The sequence below is a fragment of the Silurus meridionalis genome, chromosome 1 (genome assembly GCF_014805685.1).
Source record: "Silurus meridionalis isolate SWU-2019-XX chromosome 1, ASM1480568v1, whole genome shotgun sequence".
Classification (NCBI taxonomy): Eukaryota; Metazoa; Chordata; class Actinopteri; order Siluriformes; family Siluridae; genus Silurus; species Silurus meridionalis.
Window position 1 is genome coordinate 5,881,825 of NC_060884.1, and position 27,944 is coordinate 5,909,768.

At 39.8% G+C, this 27,944-nt stretch overlaps 3 protein-coding genes and 1 non-coding gene across 9 annotated transcripts in view; 3 read left to right on the plus strand and 1 right to left on the minus strand.

The window, feature by feature from the left end:
- The window catches only part of LOC124386834 (cytoplasmic phosphatidylinositol transfer protein 1-like), a 60,771-nt gene extending 59,359 nt beyond the window's left edge, over window positions 1-1,412 (plus strand). Inside the window, exon 10 of one of the 2 annotated variants that reach the window (XM_046850827.1) lies at window positions 291-428. In XM_046850827.1, the coding sequence (XP_046706783.1) occupies window positions 291-296 (6 nt within the window). In that variant the 3' untranslated portion in view covers window positions 297-428. Of the gene's footprint in view, window positions 1-290 lie in introns of both variants that reach the window. The other variant, XM_046850820.1, reaches the window with a different exon arrangement.
- A 6,208-nt stretch (window positions 1,413-7,620) lies between these two features.
- nol11 (nucleolar protein 11) lies at window positions 7,621-19,197 on the plus strand. Its single transcript, XM_046859273.1, has 18 exons — window positions 7,621-7,793; window positions 8,847-8,960; window positions 9,797-9,853; window positions 9,978-10,126; window positions 11,332-11,389; window positions 11,482-11,623; window positions 12,522-12,728; window positions 12,827-12,903; window positions 13,435-13,558; window positions 13,680-13,786; window positions 14,219-14,278; window positions 14,407-14,591; window positions 14,716-14,841; window positions 15,741-15,983; window positions 16,112-16,190; window positions 17,095-17,187; window positions 17,766-17,873; window positions 18,468-19,197. Exons 1-18 carry the CDS (start codon window positions 7,647-7,649, stop codon window positions 18,579-18,581), a joined length of 2,190 nt encoding a protein of 729 aa, XP_046715229.1. The 5' UTR covers window positions 7,621-7,646; the 3' UTR covers window positions 18,582-19,197.
- A 931-nt stretch (window positions 19,198-20,128) lies between these two features.
- trnas-aga lies at window positions 20,129-20,210 on the minus strand. The gene has a single exon. It is a non-coding gene; the product is annotated as a tRNA-Ser (tRNA).
- A 567-nt stretch (window positions 20,211-20,777) lies between these two features.
- The window catches only part of LOC124382966 (nucleosome-remodeling factor subunit BPTF-like), a 48,936-nt gene continuing 41,769 nt past the window's right edge, over window positions 20,778-27,944 (plus strand). For 3 of the 5 annotated variants that reach the window (XM_046845351.1, XM_046845357.1, XM_046845353.1), the window contains exon 1: window positions 20,779-23,367. In XM_046845351.1, coding sequence (XP_046701307.1) covers window positions 22,830-23,367 — 538 coding nt within the window. In that variant the 5' untranslated portion in view covers window positions 20,779-22,829. Of the gene's footprint in view, window positions 23,368-27,944 lie in introns of all 5 variants that reach the window. The other 2 variants (XM_046845352.1, XM_046845365.1) reach the window with 2 other exon arrangements.

The following is a 27,944-nucleotide window of genomic DNA, read 5'->3' on the forward strand; positions in this document are numbered from 1 at the left end:
TTGGAGCTCGGTGCTTCCTGTGACTGTACGTGCAGCCTTGTGCTGCCATCTGTTGGCCTGTTACAAAACTTTTTGAAACCACCTTGTAAATGTTTTTAGAACCGTTTTATAAAGTTTTATAAACTTTATAAAAGAGCAGTTGTGTTGAAATGCTTTTGCTTTTGAAGTGTGTATAATCAGTGTGAAAATAACAGCATTGAATAAAACAACAAAAAAGTCATGACCTAAAGATATATTCCATGCTCTAATTGTATTTAAATATTTGTTTCTTTATTGAATTTTTTTTTAAGACATGACAATGGATGAGGTGAGAGAGTACGAGCGTAGGAGCCAGGAGGCCACCAACCAGAAGATCGGCATGTTCCCTCCTTCCATTTCCATTGGCGAGATGCCACTCTCGTCTCAGGCTCCCAGCGGCCCGGCCAGTGCTCCATCCACCCCACTTTACACCGATGCCCCAGAGTTCCTTTCCGTCCCCAAAGAGCGACCTCGAAAGAAATCCGCCCCCGAAACGCTCACTCTGTCCGAACCTGGCCAGTCGGTGCCTGTTCCCGCCCCTAACCACGCCTCTCTCAGCCCAGCGTCCAATGAGACGGAGTGATTCTGTCTGTGCCACACCTCTTCGTGACTTCTTCCTTCAATCAGGATTTTGTAAACACGATTCACTCACTCGGCTCCTTCCACTTGCTCCGTGTTGCAAATTTCTAAAAGACTCCAGTTTCTGACCATGTATATGGGCTTCCTCGTTTCAAGGTAGCCTCCGACTCAAACAGTTTATATTTTCTCATATTTAGAAACGTTAAAATATCTGCATTCGGTTATTGTGATGCGTTTTTCTGTCACAAGTTTAAAAAAAAAGATCATAAAGGCTACTTATGAAGGCTTGTTCTAAACAACTCGTTCTTTTTATTTCTCATTTTATCATGAGATCATTTAATATGATTTAGCTGATGACCCCCTGTGGCTTAAATACTGTTGCCTTAGCAACGACAAAGCAGGTATTAGCCCTGATTAGGATCATGAATGAACATGAGGTGTCATTCTGAACTTTTAGAGTTATTTTCTTCCTGCTCCGTTGAAAATGCCTTTCGGGGAAAAGAAACAGAGCGGTGCATTTCTGCTTACACCAGTAGCAGAGCTGCAAATTCCAGACAGGAAAAAATGTAGAAATCTGTATGAATCTCATATCAATATTTATACTGTACATTCAAATATTTTTCAATGATATAATGGACACTTTTTTTTTTTCTTCAATGCCAAACTGCATCTTATAACATTAAGGAAGATAACCAAGAAGTCTGAGACCCCTGAAAATCATTTTCAACCCCATTTTCACTTAATTAAGTAACAACAACTTGAGTGTAGAATCGAAATTAATAAAAAAAAATGTTTTGCTCATTTGTTTTAAGGACCACATGTCCCCATTATACTGAACCTTTTCCTTTCTTTTTATTGGGAAAAAGATTCATACTTTGATTCATTTTCAATTTTTGTTTATCCCCCGATTTTCAGCGCTCAGACTTTAGGTTTTTACCATTTATTATAGTTTTTTTCTTTTAAAAAAAACAAAACGTATTTCAAAATATTTTTTTTACTCACTTCCATTTAGCCATATCCACGCTCCTGCAAATGCGCCTAATCAGAATGCTTCTCAGGTCTTCATTGGTGCCAGCCTTTCCGAAGCCACGGCAGGAAAAATCCGACATCCTCTCTCAGATATTCCAATAACATAGCCATCCAGGATTCCAGGGTTTGTCCTTACAACCCAGATTTGTCTTAATAGATGTCTTGGCTCTACTTTAGAGAAGTTCTCTATAGCCATTGCTACAGAAAAAAAAAAGCGACGTTTTGGTCCAAAAAGTGTGGAAGTGGCATATATGACAATCTGATCATCAACCACAGCAGGGGTAAAGGATAGCGTGGGGTAGAAGATCTAGAAGGGCATAATGTTCTAATCGATAGAAATTTCACAGTTATTTTTTTTTTAAGTATGTACAGAAAGTCTGCATGTATGAATGATAAAATTCCTAACCGTTATTCTTCATGAGTTCGCCTCCAGCTGTAAGAACAATTCCACATATCTGAGAATACCATTGTTTTTTTTTTTTATTTGTTGTTTTTTTTTATTCTGCTTAGTTTCTGTGCCCGGGTTTGTGCACGTTCTTAGTTTGGAAAGAAACAAATAAACCGCTTTTCTAGCTGCTGCTCCCCCTTACATTGTAGTCAGGGTTAATTCAAAGCTGCATGGACTGTTCAGGGGCACAGACTGCTGGCAAAGCTGATTTTTGATTAATGTAGACGACAGTGCACTGAGCATGCGCCCAAGAAAACAGCAGCTCCATCAGTGCCTCTGCATGCACCTGTAAATAGATCAATCCATTGATCTCTTTAATATGTTTTAAACATTTCCAAACTGATGAGCAGTTTTTCTCTTTTTTTTTTTTACCTCTTTTTTTTTTTTTTTGGATCTCATTTCAATAATGACTGGGAGGAAGTGTGAAGCACCTTGAATTTTATTCTACAACTTGCACCCAGAGCCATTTTTGACACAAAAAATAAAATACTTGACAGTGTTGCTACTTGAATTTTTAATATTGTCCTAAACTCTCCAGGGAATCATTTAAAAAGTATTAAATTTTACTTTCTTTTTGAATTTTTCCCCTAAATAGGCTACAAAGGTAAACATACAAAAAAAATAACTTCTCAACAATGAATTTCTGAATTAGACATGTGCTGATATAAAATGTTCAAAATCATGGTAACTGACAAACTGATCTGTTTATTATAATTGTGTAGAGCATTGTGTGGAAATGATCACAGTGTCAGCAAACAAAATTTACCGTACAGCAGGGATGTCTCGAAAACCAGAAAATATTTTTTTTTTCTTAGTCTTTATTGGAAGTGCACACATTTGCAGTATATCTTACAAAATAAATGTGCAAAACCTGGGCTTTTAAACTAACCTCACTACTTTGATCCAAATCTAGCTCAGTTTGGAGTAATAAATGTGTTTCTGGCAACCCTGCTGTATGTATGTTTTTCTTCACCAGGCCACAAAATGCACTATATGGACAACTGACCATAAAATTTGTTATATTAACCTCCCTTCTACTGGTAAGATGTTCCACTAGATTGTAGTGTGTGTTCATTCAGCCATAACGGTGTTAGTAGCCATCCCAAAGGTGTTAGATGGGTTGAGGTTAGAGCTCTATAGCAGGAGATCTTTCACTTCGTATCTTCCAAGCATATCTTCAAGGAGCTGACTTTGTGCATGGGTTATTGTCATGCTGGGAGAGGTTTGAGTCTCCTAGTTCAAGTGAAGGGTAATGCTAATGCCATCCTATACAATTGTGTGCTAACAGTTTGGAGAAGTCCACATTTGGCTGGAATTGTCAGGTGTCCCAATACTTTTGTCTATATACTGTAACTTAAAGTACATTTGTTGGTATAGTATAGTGAACCTTAAAGTCAAATGAGCTCTAAATATGTAAAAAATAAAACTTCTACTTAAAGTTGCAGTCAGTGATTCTGAAGATAATGGTTTTGAAAAATATTACAGAATTCTTTTCAGTTGTATTTCACAACCCCGATTCCAAAAAAAGTTGGGACAGGGCCATGTTTACCACTATATAGCATCATGTCTCCTGTCTGTATTTATTTTCTAACTGAGGAGACCAGCTGCTGAAGTTTTGGGAGAGGAATGTTGGTCCATATGTGTCTGATACAGGATTCTACCTTCTCAACAGTTCTGGGTGTTCTTTGTTGTGTTTTATGTTTTCATGATGTTTAAAGGTAAAAGGTCTAGAGTGCAGGCAGGTCAGTTCAGCACCCGGTCTCTTAATAGATGCAGTTTGTAGTTCGCTCAAATATGCAAGTTTATTGTATAATTAATATTATTAAACATTTTCTTAATAGGAGCATTTGTTGCTCTTAAACATGTATATACATCGTTGAACATAGATGGAGCCTTTCCAAATGTGCGAGCTGTTTAATTTTAATAACTTACTTTTTCCAGACTTTTGTTGCCCTTCCCAACTTTTTTGGTATTGGGGTTGTAAAAATCACAACCTAAACTGGCGTGGAGCGAGGCGTCTTTACCACAGATACCAATCTTCACAGTCAACCCGAATAAACATAAAGTGATCTTATCTTAAAGCAAAAAAAAACCTTTGACTGCATCTTTAAATTCTAATGTTATATATAATGGCAAGACAGCATTTTCTTGTTATCTTTACAGATCGAATTTAGAGGCGTGTCCCTGGTGGAGGTAAGAAATGTTTCTATAAGTGGAGTTTACTAAAAGGAGAAAGAACTATTGTCCTGCCCATATTATTCGTAATAAGAAAGTAAAGAAAACATCTAACGTGCTGCTGCGTTTGGAGATGTACATTAATGCTGTACCTGTATTGCCACATGAAATGATATTTTACTGTGGTGGTAGGTAAAGCTATAATTCCAATGTTCTGCATTACATGAACAGAATTTGCAGCAGCAGACTAAATGAGCTGAAGGTGCTTCATGAATATGTGGACCACTTGTTTTTAAAGTTCGTAGTACAATTGACGAAACTGTTGCCATGGCATTAGCAGTGTGTTTATCAGAACGAACCATTGTGTTATGGAAATGATCACCAACTCAGTTTTATTAGGAAGCTTCAATAGGTTGTGTGTGAAAACACTAAGATAAGGATCACAAGGATTCATTGATTGGAAGATCATGAGTTCAAATCGCAGCGTCACCAAGCTCCAACTCCGGGGCCCTTAAACAAGGCCCTTAAATGCTCAGTTGTATAAATTAGATCATTGTCAAGTCACTCTGAATATGGACATCTACTAAATGCCAGGAATGTAAATCATGATGTTGCAGATTTCTATCAGCACGTCTGTAGGACTTGCAGCAGGTCCTAATTGTCACAAAAAAAAAAGGGAAAAATATCTAGTAAAACTCCCATCACATCTCCACACAGCACCTTGTACTTTTTTTTGCACCTCAATAGCAGGAAATGATTTCCCTCCAAACCCACTGTTGTGCTTCTGCCTGAACTGGGTTTGTAAATATACATTTTGTACAGATTTAGTTTTTATTTTTGACATGTGGATGTGAAGTGAAAAACTATTCGGTATTGAGATATGTTTATTTTGCTTCTGCTTGTCATTGGAAGGTTGTTATTTTACACTTTTCTTGCTCTAACTGTTTTTACTACACAAACGCCTCGATGGTCCACAAAAATGAGCCAGATGAAAATGTTGTATTTGCTAGTCTTGCTTTTTGTTGCGAAATTTCTTGTTTTGCGGCGTAGCATGACTTAGACGACAAAGATTCAAGATTCTGTGGTTGGGTTTTGTTCGGTTTAGTTCTTTAGGGAATTTTTGGATATTTTTTTTTGTACATTTCGATAGTGGTTTTGTGTTGATATTTTTGCGGTTTGCTCTTTACTTCCTCTGTGGCCTGTTCTCCATCAGTAGCTGTGAGGTGATTTAGTCATTTGAATCGAATCAGCCCCACTATTGATCTAATAGTTGAAGGCATTATTACTTACTGTATTTGTAATGAAATACTCAATCATTGAAATGATCACAGTAGCTGAAGAACATTCTACATGTAGTCCCTATTTGCTGTTATAATAACCTCCACTCTTCTGGGAAGATGTTCCACTAGATTTTGGAGTATTTGCACAGAAAACTACCTGCCTCACTAAGAAACATTTTAAACCAGAATTATGGTTATGATTTGCCTTTTAATTTAAATAAAGTAATGTCACATGATCAGTGTCGGAGCGGTGATGTAACTCCTTTCAGCAGACATTTGAGACATGACTAGAACAACATATTCCAATTCAAGTTTAAATAAAGTCCTTCCTGAAGTTAAAAGATTCACGTCCGGTTCACCTCTACAGCCTCTACCTAAACCTAAAGCAGGAAGTGATTATATTTTTACAGATGTCGATAACAATATTGTGTTAAATATTTTTTTAAAGCAATTATTTCTCCGAATCCCAACCCTGAAAAAAACACAAAACAACAAAAAAAAACCTTAAATTTCTGCTCTAAAGCCATAATTTTAGAAATCCTGATGCGATTTTTAGTTCTGGATCTTGTTTGATCCTTGTGGTGGTGTTTTTTTTTTTAAAGTAAGACAATTTTCTAAGTGTCTTCACTTCTCTTTTGCATTCCTCATATCTTGCTTTGCCGACAAGGCCTAAAGGAGGGGACCAAGCATTTTCGTTTCCTTTTCAGCAACGAATTTCTTGTGATGTCATGCTGCCTGACAAGGCAGCCTCCTTCCTAAGAGAATCCTCATCCGTGACCAAGTTCCATCCTTTTTGGCTTCTTTAGTTTTCTGTATAATTTTTTGGTTTTGAATTATTGTAACTATTGTTTTCCTATATCTTGTAGCAAATAAAATCTGACTTGCTATAATGGAGTTGGTGTCGCTTATGTCGGATTTCCTGCATTAATGTTTCTTAGAAATGAATGAGAAGTATAGATAAATCATCAAATGCGATATTTTACTTATTATTAGTTTATTAATTCCCTAGATTTTATTGCTGTAATAATGAGATTAGAACAAAGCAGTGCAGCTCATAAAGCTGAGTTACTTAAACCAAAAGTCGATATTAGCTTGCAGGATGAATGTGTTTATCACTGCATAGAGTATCAGATTCCTTACTCCTGCTATACACACCTTTAGCACTGAAGCAAAAAAAAAAAAAAAAAAAAAAACCCAAAGCAAATTTTTTTTTTTTTTTTTTATACAGAGGATACAAAGAAATCCACACTCCGGACTCCTGATCGTTTTCCTGCTTATAGCAACCAGTATTATTTGAGTGAAAAACAGCGCCCCCTGTTGGGACCTTGAGCAAGACCCTGAAACTTCTCAGTTGATTAATGATATCACTTAGTCAGATAAGTCCAGCTACCAAAATGCCCTAAATTTAAATATATTAAATTTTCAAGTAATTTAAATACGTCTTTTGGACATTTTTTCCTCTTTTTTTTATATAGCAAGATCTGTAAATCTTGTGTTCACGGCTCTCTTTGAATCATTTCGAAGGTTTTAGACCTATTTTCTGACCAGGCCATTCCAGAACAGTCTAATTCTAAAGCCATTTCTAGATTTGGGTTTTAAAGCAGGGGTCATTATTGAGAATAATGTAACACATATTCATGGACAAAGGATATATTAAAAAGGTAAGTTAGTGACAGTGTTTAAGCCAACAGAGAAGTTCATTTTGCATGAACAAAATAATTTTCTGTGCAAAGGTTTGTTCTTATATCACGTGACTCCTATAGATGCTATGCAGTTTTATATACATATATAAATTATTGGAAATACAGTCAAAGTTGGTGTGTGTTAAAGTGTTGAAGCATTTGCTTACTGAAAAGGTAACATTTCATTTTATTTCTGGTCAAAGGATCAAAATGAACCAAATGACTCACAAAGAATGAACGAGATTCAAAGAACCGAGTCACTAAAATGATCCGATCTTCCCATCACTAACAGATACCCAGAAATCCTACTTTTTACTTTACCTCCTTGCCTATAGGTGGCAGTGTGGTTGTCACCCAGCGCTACACCTCTCGCGGATTGGCGCGCGCGATCTCGCGGTGTAATCTCGCGATGTTTCGTAAGGGTCGGTCAGAAACATGGCGGCGCTGTATGAGGCGTACACGCTGTGCGATCTCGTGCCAACGCACAACTCCGGCGACTCCGGGATCCAGGGGATCGAGTTAAACGGAGTCGTGGACCGCGTGATCGTGACCGACAGCGCGCGATCTGTCACCGTGTACAAGGTAAAAACAAAAGAAAGGAAAAAAAAGAGCACATACAGGAAACACGATGCCAGCGCGAGGACGGAGATTCCGGCACGCGCCGCTGAGCTCGTTCGGCGTGTAAACACGAGCGCGAGTGCAGACTGAGGAACCTGTTTGCTTTTGAAAACGTGAAACGGCGTGAAGCCGTATCCATACTCTTTTTATTCTTTAAGACACTAAACAGTAGCGTCTTCGGCGTTTGGTCGAATCCCAAATTACACACACTGTTTTCACGAGCTCCTTACACTCTACTTAGTGCACTTCAACAAGACCAATTCAAACTCCACCATACCATTCCTATCCAACACGTTCACATCTTTATAACTTACTCGTGTGATTGTGGATCACTCTGGAGTGTTTTATTCCTCATGTAGCACACTTTTACCTTTTTAATGCGTATCTCGTTACTTTTGTGATGAGGTGGGTCGTGAAACAAGTCGATTCGTCCCTCCAGGAGGTTTACAAGAGCCTTCACAGCCCTATGGGGTTTCCTCCTTCTTGAAGATGAGAAAAACATGGAGATTTGTTGACTGACTCTGGAGACAGACTGATTAAGTAGAAATAATGTGACTTGTAGAACAGGTTGCTCCATAGCATGTAGAAGTAATATATTATTCAGCAAAGGCTTCCTCTTTTTTGGTGTTGGTAGAGTGTATCAATAACAGCTGTTGTCATGTAGGAAGCCTGTTATGAAATCTGGTGATGAAAGTGGGGTCTTGCAGTTTAAGTATTCAATCAGGTGCGGTGATTGAAAGCAGGCTCAGGCCTGATCTAGACATCTAGGTCTTTTTTGTTTTGTTTCAGACGTTCATAAATTTTGGTTGAATCTCAAATCACCTGTGAGCTCCTTACACCCTTCTCTGTTCACTGCAACGATACAAGGATCCAAACACCACCCTACGTTTCTATCGAAGATGTTTACCTCTCTCAGAATAAGGAGTAAAATAGCTGTAAAATACAGTGCATCCATTGGTAACAGAAATGTGTAAAGGGGCAATGGGTTGCAGCGTTAAATCTCGTTCTGTGTTGCAGGTTTCTGATCAGAAGCCGCTGGGCAGCTGGGCTGTGAAACAGGGCCAGCGTGTGTCCTGTCCTGCTGTCCATAACACGCAGACGAACGAATATGTGGTCGTTACAGATGAAAAGGTGAGTGCCAACGGGGTCTAACAGAGTGGAATAAAACGCCGGGATGTGTTGCAGCGTGTGTGGACGTTGCTTTCCCACACGAATCTGAGTGACTGGAACATCATACTTACATAGCCTTGTAGTTTATTTTATGTTTTAAGAGATGCATGAATGTTCTTTTTGTTGTATATGTTCCAACACGCTATGAAGATTTCTTTTGATCAAACAAATATAGAAATCTCTTTACACACTCTTGTCATCAGGACAGTTTGTATCTTTAAACATTCAGCTGAAATCCATCGTCATGTCTCCTGTGAAACTTGCCAGATGTTTTCTTCACTAGTTGGCGATTTCTTTCGAGACCTTGCAATCCAGTTCATCCCAAAGCAGTTCTGTAAGATTTAGACGTTGTGACTGGGCAGGCCCTTCCATAATAGAGAACACTCCAGCCTACTGTTTGCTCTCTAAATAACACCGAGCTTGGACAGAAGTCGGTTCCAATAATCCGCAGTCCAGACGAAATTGCGTGGTGTTGAAGTATGGAGTGGGAGCAGTGGTTGGTTCAGTTTTTCTTTCAGCCAGGAAAAAAATCTCCAACCTTCTCTGCTCCAAAACTACCTCAAACTATTAAGCTTCCATTGTGGGGGTGAGGGAATCTGATCACATCATCATCTCTCTCTTACACAAGTTCTTTTGTTGGAGACATAAATGTCACATTTGGGGAAGCAAATGGACATTGCATGTTTTTTTAAAAAGTATATAAACGCCAGCTGTTTCCAAACTTTTGAAAGCCATTTTACATTCAACTGTGTAACAGTCTTTGTCTATTTACATGTGTCTCTTTGTGTCCTGTTTAGGTTATCAGAGTTTGGAAAGATGATGAAGTCAGTCTCGACAAAGCCTTCAAAGCAACAGTAAATGTGTTTTGCACTCTAACAGCATTTCTTAAATTTGATATAAAGTGTTACTATAAAAAAGTCACTAGAATGTTGGACTTGGTTGCCTGCTTGTTAGTGATTAATTTGTTGTGTGTGTCAGGTGTCAGAGGCGATATACAGAGTGCACTCAGTCCCTAAGCATGAGCCGGTTGTGCTGTTTCAGCACGGTGCTGTTCGGCTCCTCAACTCGCTCCTCACTGCCCCTCAGCAGCCCGTAGAGCAGGTGCTGTCACAGGATGAGGTCATCAGGTAAGACTCTGTCTTCGACTGAACTGTTTACTAGTCAATAAGCTAAAAGCGAAAACGGACAGACAGACAGAGGGATGTGGTAGCTCTGTGCTTGAGATTTTGAGATGTTTAATCAGAAGGTCATGAGTTCAAATCCCAGAGTTGTCATGCTGCTACTTTTAGCCCTTGCTCGGTTAAATAAATGAGTAGAAAATTATTATAACTTTGCTCGATGCTGCAAAAGTCGACTGATCAGAGTGGATTTTACCAATCGCTAGGTTGCCTCGTATTTGATTATTCAAGCTATAGTTTTTAAATGGATACGGGATTGAAAAAAAACAACTATTAGAAAAATGAACAAAAAGTACTGAATCATGAAAACGCATTAAATGAATATATGAATAAATATTGAGGAAATTAAAAGAAGCATTGAAACTGAAACAAAAAGGAACACTCCAAATAAATAAAACCGGTTACACCCCAAATAAATAATACAAGGTTGCACTCTTACTGTATAACGCAACCCGGAAAAACTATCGTTATGGATTTCTGCCGATACTTCCATCAGTCAACTATCGGTGCAGATTAATCGGCAAAACCGATGAAACTAGTAGATATAATGTAAGTGATTAAGAAATATAAATTTCCTCTCTTATATTTCCCTAATAAAATCATATAAAGTGATAATTTAGTGTGGGGTTGGATTTATTCAAGCATGTTAAAGTCGATTTTTAAAAGCTGCTTTTTTTTCGCATTTTTATTTACAATATCGGAATCGGACCAAAATGGCACAATCCTCTTTTCATTACGCCGCTGTGAAGATTCACCCGTAAGATCCGTAGCCGAATCAGGCTCCTCCTATCGAAGCATTGAATTTTTCCTTTTTTGGGGTGCCCATATAAAAAAGTTAATACTTTTTATTGCTACAGTCAATAAAAAACAAATGTTTAATCTAGCAGTGCATAAAAATAATGTATTCAAAAGAATAAATAAAACGCCAATGAATGAGAAATTTTTAACTCGGGATTTTATTCAGGTTAAACACCGGTGTTTCAATGTCTCTTCTCTGACTGAAGTAAACCTGGTGTAAACAGGAGGCTTTCTTGTGTATTGGCTCTTGTGTATGTAAAACTTGGACACTTTTCTTCACGTGTAGATTTAGAAGCACTGAACAAATAGACACGTGGCATAACCGCAACCAAAGCTGCTGTCTGGTTTGTGTGCAGGTGGAGTTCGGCGGTGTGGGCGGAGCAGCAGGTCATCCTGCTTTTCAGCACAGAACAGGTACCACACACACACACACACACACACTTAACTATTGTTACCACTTCGATTCTCTAGGGTGTATAGAGAGCTTTGTTCTCTTTGTGTTTCAGAAAGGAGAGCACTTTCTGTATGTCCACCGGTTCAGTCCTAACACTCTGTCAAAGCACAGGTTGGAGACGGAGCCCGGTGTGAAGACTCCCCTCAGCTACAGCGCCACCTTCAGAGAAGGAAATATCTACCTGCTGTACCTGTGTAAGTCTCCATCTGTCCTTTGTTTTGCTCTGACAAAAGTTTAGGCTGTAGCACGAACCACAGGTTTATATTGATGCACTCAGTGGAATGCATCATTGTTGTTGTTTCTATAGTAACACAAAGAGACTTATTATTTACAAAGAAGCTGTAACGGATATGAAGGGAGTCTCCAGTCTCCAGTGTTGTAAAGAACCATCAAGAAATTCTTCACAACAGGAACAGTTGTATGGCTGCCGTTCCACAACGTTAAATGTCTGTTACCACAAAGCTGGAGGCACTCCGTTGTACAGGACGTCTTTAGATGCGCTGTAATTAAATTTAGCATTCTCTTGAACTTGGAAACCCAAACCTGTTCCAGCATGCCAATGCCCCTGTGCACAAAGTGAGCTCCTTGAAGATATGGTTTACATGCTTTGGAGAGGAAGATCTTGTGTGGCCTGCTATAGAGCTCTGGTCTCATCCGTACTGAACACCTGTGGGATGAATTGGTACGCTGACTGCACCACAGGCCTCCTCACCTACATCAGCACCTGCCTTTTGTAAAAACCCTTGTGGCTGATAAACACAAATATCCATAAGCACACTCCAAAGTCTAGTGTCACATCTTCCCAGAAGAGTGGAGGGAATTATATATGAAAATATAGTGTATAACAATGTGAACTTTTCTTTAATAATATACCCCCTTTTAACTTTTTACCGCCACTCAAATTTACAGCGGGATCCAAACTGGCTTCAAATAAAAATATGAAAAAATTATAAAAAGTACCAAAATAAAATAATAAATATAGACTGGAATAAAGAAGTGTTGAACTTGCCTGCAGTTGGAACAATATTACAAAAATATTGTGAAAATTATACAGTAATTTTATTTAATTTTTCTCACTTTTTCTCCCCTTAGTACCCAGTGGTGGTGTGTATGAGAGCATCCTGGTGGCTCGACCTACAGCTTCTACACCAACCGAAGAGATTCAGGCTCTGCCACGCTCTTTGGTCTTACAGCTGCCTGCAGGGGACGGGAACCTGAGCAGTGCCGCGCTCCTGTCTCTCGACCAGGCTCACGTAGCGGTAGTGGGAGTACCGCATCCCTCAGCCGGGAGTGGCAAAGGTACCAGAGTCTTACACACGCTTGTAGGCAGGTTACTTAGTGTTATTGAGAGACTTGTGTGATCCGACTCATTTTATTTCCTCCTCTATTTCTTGTAGATTTCCTGTGTTTGTGGAACACACACTTTCAGACTCTGCAGGCTGCCAAAGAGCTTGCAGGCAGGATATATGGCCAGGTCAGAGACACCTGTAGACATGCAAACACACTCTTTATGACTGAGACACTGTTCACTGTGGTGTGTGTGGATACGTACTGTATATACGTTATGTTCTCCGTCATATCTTTCGGCAGCTGATCATCTGTCCCCATCACTCTGTCCTCTTCATCTGCCTCTTTCCAAACAACCACCTGCATGTCTTCCTTCCCCACATTCATAAGCCTCCTCTTTCTACCCATGTGTACCCCATGTCCTTCGTCTGCACATGACTAAACCGTATCAATTGTTCCTCTCTCACCTCATCTTCAAAACGTCCCACTTGCACAGTTCATCTAATAAACTCCTTTCGAATCCCGTCCATCTTCATCGCTCACAAAGAAAATCGCAGCATCTTCAGCTCAGCCTCCTCCTGCTCCTTTTCGTGTCTTTTCGCCAATGCTTGAAATTCGGAAAAACCCGTAACTCTGGTTTAGAGATGTTTACATCCTAAATGTCTCACTTAAGGGGGAAAGAAAATATAGTCTGATGTTTTCTTTCTTCTGAACACAGATGTGGTGTTACTCCAGCAAGCTGTTTGTGTGTCATGGGAAAACCCTCTCCGTGATTCCCTTCGAGTGTCAGAAGTCGTCCCTGGCCACCGCCATAGGGAAGCTGAAACAGAGCAGCGCTAAAGGTTTGAACCAGAACTTCTATATAAAGCTGTATCTGCAGATAAACTCATGATGGAAAGGATGAATTGCGCAAGAGCGATCGCAGCAGTCGTAATTAGCTGTATTTTGTTTTTTGCCTTGTAGAGAGCAAGGGTCCAGCGCTCGTGCCGTCCTGGAGCGACCTGCTGCACGGCAGCGTGACGCAGACGCACACACACGAGAAGAGCCGGAGCTTGTCTACACGGAGGACTGTAAGCGATTGCATAGAAATCCTTCTGTAGTATCGGTGATGAAATCTCTACTCACTCAGAACGCATTCCAAATACAACAGATTCTGTGTGGACACCCGACAATAAGATTAAATGTGATTTTCCTACTTTTCTGGGAAGATGTTCCACTAGATTTTGAAGTGTGATTGTGTAGATTTGTGCTCATTCAGACACGAGGGTTTTAGTAAAGTCAGGTACTGATGTAGGTGAGGTGAGGAGGTCTGGGGTGCAGTCATTGTTCCAATTGATCCCAAAAAGGTGTTCATTAGGGTTGAGGTCAGAGCTCTAAAGCAGGACACTAAAGATCTTCCAGTCCAACCCATGTGTACCGTATCTTCTTGCTGTCTGTCTGTAACCATCCATTTTTCCATAGCTGTTGTAAACGTGATGGATTAATTGCAACTTCCTTTGTAGAAGACGAGTTCAAAGAGCCAGTCGTGTCTGACAGTTGAGCAGCTGGTGGAGGACATAAAGGTAAGTAATCTGTTGAGTCTGTCTGCAGCGGTAGCTAATTAATGTTTGGGAAAGCAAAATCCAAAAAAGGATACTTAGATGATAGTTTTTTATTTTGACCACTTTCTCTGCTCATCTGTGTGCTGTAGGTGAGCACTGTGCAGGAGTTGGAGAGAAAGCTGCAGGAGTTTCTCGGTGGAGTGGGGCAGGATGCGTTGCAACTCTCAGCCGGGAGACTGGCTTGTGAACTAGTGGCACGGTGTCGAGCAGAACCAGACTTCTACCCACACGCTGCACTGCTGCAGCTGGTCGACACACACTTCCTGTGCCACAGGTGAGAGACTGGTCGATGCTTAGACGCTTTATTGATCACCTGATTTTTTTTGTTTGTTTGTTTGTCAGGTATATTCAGTGTCGTTCATCACAGAATTGAACTTTTTTTTTTTTTTTGGGTGTAGTGTGTGTCCTGACCTGCTGATGCTGGCGTTAGAGAAAAACGACTTCCGCCTTTGTCAGTACTGCCTGCAGCTCTTCCCAGATATCCCTGAAGATGTAACTTGTGCCTGTCTCAAAACTATACTTAGGTGAGTATATATTAGATGTATAATCCTTAATTGCACATGAGGTGATCTGCAGTCACTGTTAAGCATCATCTGAGCTCATCAGATCATCAACAGCAACTGGAAAAAAAACGGGAGATGAGGGGATCTGATGTAGTTATTTCTGGGCCAAATGTAATACATGACCGTGCGTGCAAAAGCCTGAAAACCACCACTGTTCATTACCCTGAGAATACTTCCCCTTTTCCACAGTGAAGCATGGTGGTGGAAGCATCACATTGAGATACCCTCAGTCTCTTAGTTGCCTTTTTGACTATTGACTTTGGGCTCCACAATATTTCTTTAATTCCTTACAAATGTCAATAGGCGAGCAGTGTGATGCTTATTGTTACAAAAATTTACATTTGTTACATATACAATGCAGCACATTCAAATTCTTTTTTGCAGTCAGAGTGCAGGGTAAACCATGATATGGAGAGAGAGCAGAGGGTTAAGGGCCTGGCTCAAGGGCCCAACAGTAGCAGTGATTAGTCAATATGCTTTTATTGTCATTTCTACTATACACAGTGGTACACAGTAAAATTAGCAACCCTTAACTGTAGAGCCACCGCTGCTCACTAAACCACAGCTGTTCCACATCTGTTCCACAGCTTATTTTATTGTGTGTTTAGACTCAGAAACCAATCCTGGTGTTATTTCTGATCATTTGTGTTCCATTTTGTGACTTTTTGCTTTAATGCTGGTTGACACTACTATGAACATTTATTGTTTACTACAGGATAAACTGCAGTAACAGAAATACTGCAACAGTATTTCTTGTGAGACGTGATCCTGGGTTTACCTGAGGTTTCTGTTCAATAGAACATGCCTAGTGGAAGCTCATTCCTATTTTAAAATCTGTTTCCCTGTCTCTCTTCCCCCAGTGTTCCAGACACAGAGTTGGAGCGTGTGGATCTGGAAGCAGACAGCCTGCTCTTTATGAAGGCTCTCACTGAGAGCCCTGACTTCAACACAGACCTGCAAAATGGCTTCTGTCCTCCCCCTGCGGATGAGGAAAGCTGCGACGTTCCCTCAGAAACTGAAAAATCTCTCGGCCCCAAACCCCCCAGAGACCCTTTCGCTCTGGATATGAGCTGTCCTGTGGGACTTCTCAAAGGAGCACTACTGTATCCTAAAACCACTGAAGTGTATTTAAAGTGTGTATGTAATTACTATAGTGGGTATGTAAATCCCAATCTTACACCTCTTTAAGAATCAAACCATATGCAAAGTCTTTCTTTAGCTCGTTTATCAGTAACGAGATTCTGCAGACGGCGTACAGTGAAAGTCTTCTCCTTCCCCACCTGAAGGACCTCAGCGTCTCGCAGGTTATAGTAAGTACACAAACAGCAGGATTTTTTTTTTTTTATATCAGGTGAAAGATTTACACTGTACGTTACTGGAATCCAGACAAACAACAACATATTGGAGGACATCAAAACTTAAACCATTGTGTTTGCATGTATACAAAGCCACCACCATGAAGATATGCTTTACATGGTGTAGAGTGGAAGATCTTGATTTGGGCTGCTATAGAGCTCTGATCCTCAACCCTATTGTTCATCTTTGGGATGAATTGGAACGCTGACTGTTCTCCAGACCTCCTCACCTCACCTACATCAGTTCCTGCCTTTACTAACACCCTTGTGGCTGATGATCATAAATCTTCACAAGCACACTCCAAAAATAAAGTGGAGCATCTTCCCAGAAGAGTGGAGGGAATTATAAGAGCAGATTGGGACTGAATGCAGAATGCGATCGTCAAAAATACCATACTCATGAAACTTTTGCCAATATAGTGTATATAGGTGTTGGACACGGCATCTCAAATTTCAGCTTAGAAATGTGATGGAATAAAAACACCACCAACAATAATTACACAATTGTAATTGTCCTGACCCCAGTAATGTACGGTATGAATTTCAGAAAAATTGAAAAAGCGGTTCGCCTTGATTTAATTTTGTTTTTATACTTTCGGTTTATTCTATTTAAATCCAAACCCTGGTACCTCGGAGTAGACTGAAACACATGGCGTGAGATTTGAGCTGTTGAACTGAGCCATAGGTGGGAACTGTAGTGCTCCAGATGTGCTGTCTTCTGGATATTCAGACCTAGGAAGTAATTTATTAAGCGTCAGATTTATGATCATTTATTTCCTTCGAAGTGATTTTCTGCTCACAATTGCTAAACTTTTTTCCCCTTGTCTTAACAGCACCATGTTAATTTGTGTGTCTTCAGCTTTTCCTGCACTACCTGAGGTTCCTGTACCTAAAATATTCTCAGGAGGCCCACACTCAGATCCGCACCTTGCGAATGCCAGCCGTAAATCAGGTCTGATGGTTTTCACTTCCTTTCAAGCACTTTGTATTTATACATAGTCAAATTGTCAATCGCACGATTAATATCAGTGAGAAAGTGATCGTTATAATGCATGTGTTAATTTGTGGAGATCAGTCAGTTGGTTTTGTTTGAACACCCTGTACATTCCTTCTAATATACTGTATAATCCGCTATTTAAGTCAAAAGATTGGCAACACTTCGTCTTATCATTTTGAGGCACAGGCACGTTCCTTTTTTTAATACAAATTATTATTGTTGTGTAAAGCTGTTCATGCTAAGGGAGGTTTTTTTCTAATTTCAGTGAAAGTGAAGTGCATCTGTAAATGTATATATTTGTTTAGTAAAAGTACATCATGCTGTTAAATGACTCGGCTTCCTACATGGATACAAAATAGAAAACCTGCATGCGTTTCTCCAAAAAACATAAAAGTCGAGGTGATTCCAAACTTCAGACAGAATCTGGACATTGTATTTCCATGCAAGTGAATTGTTTTAGCTGTAAATTTTATGTTAACAGTTGCCATGTAGTGAGAATGAATGTTTATTTAATGGTGTAATTGTTCTTGTAGATTTTGGACTGGGTTTGCTTGTTGCTCGACGCTCACTTCACAGTGCTGGTTCTGGCCCCTGAAGCGAAAAGTTTGCTTTCCAGCTTTCACAAGTTTGTCCGATCACAAGTACGTCATCCATTTCTCAGCAAGTTCAATGTTTTTGTTTTTTTCTAATATAATTGTAAAATGTTTAACACCCTGGACCATAGCTACACTGTATGGACAAACGTTTTCAGACACCTGACCATAAGATTTGTATGTGCCTTTTTAAACATCCATGTTATATTAACCTCCACTAGATTTGTGCTCGTTCCACCACGAGGCTGTACAATTGTGTGCCTGAAGCTTTATGGGACTTGTTTGGGGAAAGAGACACATATCTATATATTGAAAAAATTCAGGTGTCCATATAGTGTATGTTAATATCTGCGGTCTGAGCCACACCTCATCATCTGAACCTGATGCCTGCTCACGGTAAACACTGAAGTTTAAAAGAGGAATTGTATGATATTTGAGCCAAAAAGCCTTTGAGATGATCAGCATGTTTATCTATAGCTATAAACTTTTAGGGGCCTTGCTCAAGGGCCCAGCAGTGGCAGCTTGGTGGTGGTGGGATTAGAACATGTGACCTTCCGATTCAAAGTCCAACGCCTTAACCACTGAACTCCCACCTCCCAAATATTCCCTGGTCATAATCAAGTCTTTTTCCCCTCTCTTTAGGTGAAGTTGTACTCAGAACTGGGGAAGATCGAAGGAAGCCTGGAAGCACTCAAACAATCCAAGCAGTCTCAAGAGATGGGCCAATATTCGATAGAGGTGGTCGAGCTGTTTTAGTCGACCTGTACAGATGCTTTTTAATAAAAAAAAAAACCTGATAATGACCAACAATGAGCGGGTTTGTTTTAATTATATTTTAATGATTATTATTAGATAGAATTGTTACAGTCGGTTTAATGCTGTTCAAAATAAATATTGAAGTTTGTCCTGATAAGTTTGTAGACACCCAGGCGAATATGATAAATAATATTGATTTCTAAACTTGTCGTGGTGTGTGTGTGTGTGTGTGTGTGTGTGTTTGGATTTTTTTTTTTTATACTTTGAGGTATGCAAAGTATTTTATAACCAATTGTATTTATAAAGAATTGAATGTTCTTGTCTGACTGAGGAATACTGTAACAAATATGTGAGCATGAAATCAACAGATTTGGTTCGTTTTGTTTATTCCGGAGTCGATGCCCGTGATATGCTGCACCCTGCAGAACCTCCTCCCACATGATGTTTTTTGTTTTTCGCAACATTCTGTAGAAACTTGCACCATTATAAACCTGCTGTGGGTTTTGCTGTGGTCAAGTACAGTGTATCGTGCCATGGCCACCGATGTCACACACTTTTTTTATTATTTTTTTTGTCCTTCTCTGATTAAGAACATTAAATTTTTACCTGTACGGTGCATCGGGAAAGTATTTAATCCGCTTTACTTTTTTTTTTTTTACATTTTATATTACAGCCTTTTTCCAAAATGGATTAAATTCATTGTTTTCTTAAAATTCTACAAACAATACCCCATAATAATGGAATAGCTCAGTTGCATCGTTTCCACTGATCATCCTTGAGATGTTGTACAACTTGACGAGTCCATCTGTGCTAAATTCAGTTAATTGGACACGATTTAAAGTGCATATAAAAAATGGAAAATAAATTGTAAAAGAAAAGTAGTTTGAACAAAAGCGCAAGTTATTTGCTTCTCGATTACAAATTGTAAATGGCAGAATTACTGATTGCTGGACATCTCCATTAAAACCGTACACGCACAATTTTGTGCACAATTTTCATGCATTCAGAAAGCACATACTTGCGCTTTAGCGCCATCTATTGGACATTTGAAACGCATCCTCAATATATATCATGTCTGCGTGTAATCTATTAACATTTTTACAAATATTTTTTAATAAGTTTTTATTAATAAAATAGGAATGTTGAACTGTGCAACATGCAAAACTATGTGGTTGATTGTATAAATACAATTAGGCAGTCTTTATTTATATATTTTTTTTAATTTTAGGACAAACAGGACACTAGATGAAAGTTTATTATAAAAAATAAACAGAGATAAAATAATATATAATTTCAGGAATGTAGGGTTTTTTTTTATAATTTCAAAATGATCAGTTTGTTCACCATATATGCAGTTAATATGTCTGTAGTAACGATAACCTATTTATAACTATGATTATTTTGTTGTACTATTGTAATGGCGAATATGAAATGCACAATCTGAAGTAACCGTCAACGTAGTATCTTTATTTATTGAGGCATACATAATCGATATGTTTTATGTGAAGAATTTAAATGAATAAAAATATTAATAAAAGAATAATTCACGTTGTCGGCAGGATTCGAACCTGCGCGGGGAGACCCCAATGGATTTCTAGTCCATCGCCTTAACCACTCGGCCACGACAACATGAATGAAACGTCGGATGTTTTCAAATATGTATATCACCACGTTATACTGTAGTTTTACTCAAATATACTCAATTTTTTTCTGCCTAATCTTAATTCCCATTCTGTTCTGGTGATGGTAAATATTCATTCAGAAACGCCTACACAAATGGATGGAACTCACTCACTTTAATTTAATTTAGTAGTTTCAGTGTTGCTCAGAACATAATGCAAAGCAGCTCATTAACATACATTTAACAGCAACAAAACAAAAAAACATAAAATATAACACCATTTTACACCCAGGCCTTCATTGGTGTCCCACTTGACTCAATCCACCTCTTAATGCCATCGTTATGAGACCACGGCAATAGAAACCAATTCAACAAGTCTCCTTTCACTGTAGCCACAGCTGCACCACCTGTATACATCATCTCCATTGTGGAATAAAAATCAGCTATTAAATCCACACGGATATATTTGAGCTTGTGCAGTTTGCTACAGATGCGACTTATGAGCTCTGACTAGTGCACTCTCTGACCATCCAATCAAAGGACGTGAAAATGCAGGCGTGATTGGACGCCTGCTAGATGGACTCGGTGCCACTAAATCGAAATCTGATTGGTTAAAGCAACCGCTTCATTCCTGTGTATTTTACACTACCAGGTGTCCAGCAATGAGGCGACTGCTGAATTATTGTTGAATAGAGACTCCAACATAAACAGACAGAGAAATGATATGATATAAAACTGAAATCAGTGATTCTGATAGTTTAGGCCAGCAAAAAAGGTGTTGGAGGCTTGCAGCCAACCACAGTTCTTTAAACCTACCTGCCTTCAGCTACTACAGAAATGATGACAAGAATGTAGTAGTACGAAAGTACGAGCCTTCAATAATTCAATAACTGAGCATTCTACACTAAGCATTTTACAATCAAAACTGCTCTCAGTGAACCAGTCACCATAATACACACTGCTATTATTGTTTAACTGTGCAATATTAATAACAACAAAGTATCTTAAACAACACGTGCAATAACAAAGTTAAAAAAAAAACGTGCAATATTACCTGCAATACGTGCGTCACAATATATATATTATTGTATATATTATTGTATACATTATATATACTATTGTCAGGCATACATTAGCCCATGTTTATTGATTTGTGACTGTAGAAATATACACCTTATGAACAAAAGTATGTGGACACCTGACCATAAGGTTTGTACGTGTTTTCTGAATGTCACGTTTCCCATTTGCTGTTTTTTCATAACCTTTAATCTTCTGAGAAGATGTTCCACTAGATTTTGGTGGAGATTTGTGCTCATTCAGACACAAGGGTGTTAGTAAAATCAGGCACTGATGTAGGTGAGGTGAGAAGGCCTGGGCTGCAGTCAGCGTTTAGTTTCACCCTAAAGGTGTTTAATAGAGTTAGGTTACTCAAGACCTTCACAGAAATGTTTCTTTCCAAACCAATTATCCATCTTTAGTGTCCTCCACCCAGCCTCAACCTTATTGAACACCTCTGGAGTGAACTGGAAACCTGAATGCACCCCAAACCCTTTTGCATGACATCAGATCACAACCTAATTGACGCTCTTGCGGGAGACCCGAGCAGAAATTCCTCTGACACTCCAAAAATCTAGTGGAAAGATTTGCAGAAGAGTGGAGGTTATAATAACACTATGATGGGGTTACTAACTTTAGAATGGGATCTTCATTATTCATATATAAATATGACGACCGGGTGTCTACATACTTTTGGCCATACCGTGTATTATGGTACTTTTGAGAGTGAAGTTGAATTTGGGACGAATTTAGGAAGTTTATGTGCTTGAGGAGGGTGAGGGTGCATGCAAAAGTGTATTAGTTTTAAATAATTGAAAATAGGGTTTCATGTAAGAATTTCACGATTTGATTTTATTCCGATTTATAATATATTTATTATTTTTTTTGCTTAAAAAGTAAATAAATCTTATTTACACTTCAGAAGAGTACCCCTGCGGGGTGTAAATACACCAAACCAGGGTTCACTACTACGGTCGAGCGGGTTGTGATGTCACGTGACACCACCGAAAGTTCATTGTGGAGAGAGACACGTGACCTCACACAACTACACTGAGTGTTATTTTGCCACCCGCATGCGGACAAATCCCGCCTTGTGCTTTATGACGCCTTGTGCTTTATGATTGGTTTATGCTCGTAAGCCGCATGCTGATTGGTTAAGATCAAAATGCAGACGAATCACCTGCGCATTAGACGGGTTAGTTCCAGCCAATCACAGTGAGGTAGGCGGGATTTTGAGGAATACGGGCGCGGAACGAAATAACGCCCGAGCTGGAGGAGGCCTGCTGGTGTTTTCAGTAGGGAAAGAGGGAAAGAAACATGGCGGCTATGTGCGACCCGGAGCGGGACACCGGCCATTCCGCCCGAGCTTTCTTCCGTTAATCGAGTCCGCCGCTCTGTCGGACTTTCGGGGACAATTTGATGGTCAGACTGGCTCAGAGTTTATGGACAATTGCGTGCTTTTGTGGCATTTTTTAAATGATTATACTCGTGGCGCGAAAAGACGCCTGTAAATACAGAGAAAACAATAAAATAAAAAGATTATAGTAACAAGACATCCAGCTGCAGGAAGAATGAGAGGGAGGAGAGGTAAGCCGGCGGCTCGGGGATTACAGCCGGGGAAGGAAGCTGCAGTGACGCCGCGGGGCGGTCGAGGCGCCCGTGGAAGAGGCAGGGGACGAGGCAGAGGGAAGGGACTGTGGACAGCGGATTGTGAGGGGGATGAAAACTACCAGCCACCGAAGAGGGGGAGACGGAGAGGAAGCTCGCTGCCGAGGGCCAGAGGAGGCAGAGGAAGCAGGGGTAGAAGAGGAGCTGGTGGTAGAGGAGGAAGAGGAAAAACATTAAGCAAAATAATTTACGATGACCACGACAGCAGCTACGATGAGGAAGACGCCGTGAGTCTGCAGTACGACGACGAGGAGGAGGAGGACGACTTTCTCCGCCGATCTGAAGATGATGCGGACTACGAAGCAGAACGCGATGAGGAAGAAGAGGATCTGGAGGATGAAAATGAGAGCGGTGGTGGAGATGATGGCTCCGACTATGTGGTGGGATTGCCGGAGGAGGACGACGCGAGTGGCGGCGGCAGCACCTGCGGAGACACTCCGGGTAAACCGCGTGGACGCTCGCTAGCTCAATTTCTACTTAACGTAGGCTTATAAACCCATCACACAAGGACTTAGTGCGCATGCGTGCATTCAAGTGGCTCCCGATATCCCAATCGAAGTTGCACTGATACCGATATTTGTTTTTCTTCCTGTTTTGGATCTTAAAAGAGAAAAAGTTGGCAGCTTTGCTCAAAATGGAGGCCGCTTGTGTTTACCGGAGATGCGATGCATCAGCGGCGCCTGCTTCTTCTACAGAGTTGATTGTTTTGCAGCATGCAACTGTTTTTTCAGGGGAAATATCAGTTTTAGACCATATCCAGGCACCCGGTGACGTCATGTGTGGCTTTGAATATTCATCCGTTTATTTGCATATCTAAACTTGTTCACGTGCATGTATTGGTCCGTTTCCCAAAGACGAATTTGAGGGTAATTTATCTTTTTGGTTTTTTTTTTTTTTTGTTGTTGTTTTTTTTGACTCAGAAGTTTGCATGTGTGCATGCATCAAACGTCTGTATCAAATCCAGCTGTTATTTACTGTTTGGGTTTATTATCAGAGGGACAGCCCATGTAGGACGTTTTGGTGACAAGGTGAGGGAGGCGAGATTGAGATGGTTTGGACATGTGCAGAGGTGGGACATGAGTTATATTGGTAGGAGAATGCTGAGGATGGAGCCACCAGGAAGGAGGAAAAGAGGAAGGCCAAGGAGGAGGTTCATGGATGTGGTGAGGGAAGACATGCAGGTAGTTGGTGTGAAAGAGGCAGATGTAGAGGACAGGGTGGTATGGAGACGGATGAGCCGCCGAAAGAAGAAGAAGAAGATTAACTGTTTCAGTTTGGAAGTCCAAATCCCCAGGACACATCCAGTTTCCAGAACGGCGATTTTTATTGCTGCAAGTGGCTATTCTCTGTGCTACTAGAAGTTGATAGATGTTCCTCCTACTGGTTCTCATAGTAATCAGGGTTTTCTCAAATATGTCAAACGCCCACATCTAGTCTTTGGGTGCGTTGTCGCTGCTAGTCTTTGTATGCGCGAAGCTTTAGTTTTTTTCTTTTGGATCAGTTTGTGACTCCTGTCTCAGTTTAGCAGCTCATGGGCATGGTCCTGGACCATCAGTTTTCGTCTGCGCATAAGTGTCAACGCTGTATTCTCTCAGTAAAAAAAAAAAGTCACCAATTAGCAATTCACAACAGGATTTGATTCGAATAGACGGAAAAATGCGCATTAGATGAAGATGGATTTTTTAGCAGATTAGATAATATATACGGCACACTGCTATTTGATCATGGCAGAAACTATAGATTTGCATGTTTACAAACTATCAGGAACATGGGCAAAATAACCGTTTTTTTTTTTAAGACAGGACAAATTCGGCCGCTGAGGGATTAATTGTCTGTATTGCTGAAGCTTAACACAACGTCCAGCACCAAGCGTTTCTCAGCCTGCAAGCGTTCGCAGCTCAGACGTTTTTGAGTGTGTTCGATTTTTCCCTCTGTGACTAGTCACGAGAACGGTGCTGTGAAACCTACAGTCCAAGAGGAAATCAAATTCATGTGCCACAGATTTGTCTGTGTGAAAGGCTTAGGACACAATATAAGCACTGCAGTATTAATACTCTGTGTAGCTATTTGGTCATAACATGGTTCTGATGAAAATGGTTTGTGTCAGCAAGTAGATTGTACCTACAGCAATTTACGTTGTGCTCTGTGAAATGCCAGGCGACTATTAATACTGAAAGTGTAACCAGCACTTGGCACTACAGGGAACTGCACTTGAATGGTGCTGCACTCGAACTATGCTTTTATTTGACACAGATGATGAATGATCGGTTATCAGGAACGGCAGTAAATGGTTGTTGGGAACAGTGCTGATCAGTGATTGGTTGTACAGAAAAGTGCTCATCGGTGATTGGATTCTGGGAACAGTACTCATCAGTGCTTACTTCTTGGATAATTGTATGTTAGGAACAGTGCTAATTGATGATTGGCTGTTGAGAACATTGCTCATCAGTGATTGGTTGTTGGGAACAGTGCTGATGAGGTTGTTGGGAAGCGTTAAGCAAGGATTGGTTGTTCAAAACAGTTTTGAGGAGTTATTGATTTTTGTTTTATGAATTTGTTGGGAGCAGTGGTGAGCTGTGATTGGTTGTTGGGAGCAGTGGCGAGCAGCTAGCTAGCCTGATATTCTAAACAGTCCACCACCGTCTCATAATTGACTCCTTACTCTGCTATGGGGTGAAAGGTATTTCCTTCAGCTATATCCTTAAGCCTTAAATTTCACTTGTGATTTCAGTTAAGACCCGAACAGGTCAATACAGTTCAGCATTCTCTTACAGTCTTTTTGAGCCACACATATTTGGAAGTGTGCAGTATTCACAAAATTGACCCGGTGAACAAGACCGTTAAGGTGCATTGGTCTTATTTCTTGAACCTTTTCTTTGTAAACAATGGAAGGATTTTCCCCCTGCACCTCCTGCTTATTTGGGCTGCTGCACTTGAGGGAGTGTGTTGTGGGAACCTGCTGCCACGTTGTCCTCAAACGTACAAACGGAATCAGTATTCTCAATCAAGTGCTGCGCTTGGCTTTTTACTGCTGAGATTTTTTTCGTTTTTTGTTGTTGTTACATGTTACATATTGAACAGAATGTACTTGTCGGCGCTTTTCAGTATGCATCTGTGAAAGTAGTTTTCTGGAGGTTGTGAGGTGCTGACAAACTCCCACATGACATTACTGTTAACACCAACCCTACAGCTGGTAATCTTATTGCAATTTAGTTTGAACTGTTCGATTTTTCTTCAGCGTTTCAACCGGTTGGAAAAATGCAAGGTACCTGATGAAAGAGCTTTTGTATTGTCTGTTGTGCTGTGCATTCCAGCAGGTGAACACTTTTAGCCAGATTTCAAGGTTCTTAATCCCCTACAAAGTACATTTATATGAGATAAAAGACCTATATTTGTCAGAAAGTAAACAGGTTCTCGACTGGATATTGATTGAAACAGCATAACAGGCATCCATCATCTGACTACTCTCAATAATCCATGACAAATTCAATTAGGAAATGGATAAACGTGTATAGTAAGGAGGGGGAAAAAGTCAAAAATGTAATATTCTTTATAGTAAAGTGTACACTTTCTAAGTTTCTTTTTTCATTTGCAGTGGCTCCTGCCAGTCATCGTGTTGATGTAGTTTCAGTGTGATGATGATGGAATTGTTTGAGCATATATGATGTATGTGTCCCTCAATTATCAGGCTGATTTAAAGCCTCTCTCAATAATTCAATTAGAGAAAACAGTAATAATCATTTCCATGCTGTGGAATTTTTTTTGACCTGTAAGTAGATTTCTGGGTATGATGCAGCAAATATGGATCTGGTTTAGTTGTTGTTGTTGTTGTTGTTTGTGTGAATGCAGGCACTTCTCGAGCCTTCGTTTTGAATATTTCGGCATCTTCTGCTTTGTGTTGCTTGGAAAAGTTGTTAACCTGGGAGTGACAGGAGCACGGGCACGCCTCATGCAGACTAATTAGAGAAGAAAAGGACAGGTTTGGTATTTGTGGTGCAGACGATGTAAGGGAGTGTGAGGTTAGAACTCTGCTTGAATGTATTGTTATTGTTGAAATACCCACGTGAACTCGATTTTCTGTGCCAAACACATTAAATTATGTGACCTCCCTGAAGGTTTAAGAGGTTTATTTACTGTACGAGTCATGTTCTGAGTCTGACACCATAGACAGATTAAAAAAAAAAAGTCACGTAATTATAATAACGAAAGCTATGAATCAATGCGAAAGGATTTTTTTTTTATATGTAGAGGATAATTGGGGACTGTGAAAGGGACTTTCTTTGTATTACTGGTTTGAGGTGTGTAGATTGTAGATGTCAGTTGATCAGTCAGACAATCAGTTGATTACTGTAGAAAACAATTTGAATAGTAATGTCAAGTTTTGGCTGTATTTTGTGCCACTTCATCAGTTTATATACTGATCCATATAAATGTATTTGTTTTATTGCAGTTGTTTCAAAAAGTTGTAGCTTTTTTTCGTAAATGTACCTTACTGAAGTATTTCAATTTTGGTAGACTTTGCTGTAACGTCACTCCATTTCAAAATCAGTCGTTCCTTTTTTTTATTTATAAGCGGATTAAAATGTAACTGGTCAAACACGCAGCAAGCCACCAATCGGGGTCATCAGAACATTTCGAGAGGAACAAACGATGGAGAGAAATTCCTTACTCGATCTCGCCACAACACCCGTGACCTTATTTGTGCGTTTTTTTCTTTTTGTAGTTAAAAAGGAGGTTTGGGGCTCCTGATCATTTTAAAAGAAATCAATCACTTTTTGACTCATTATCATTCTATTAATAATGTGGTGCGCTAAGAGTAACATTAGATTTTTTTCACATAAACTGATAGAGACAATAGATAATAGGAACATTTATAGCCATGATCAATCATAGTACATTTGAAGGCAAATGCTTTTGTACTTGTACTCAACTGAAATTTGAGTGTAAAACTACTTGAACTCAAATACATGGTTTGTGTACTTCGTCCACCACTGCTATCTATATATCCTGTTCTGATA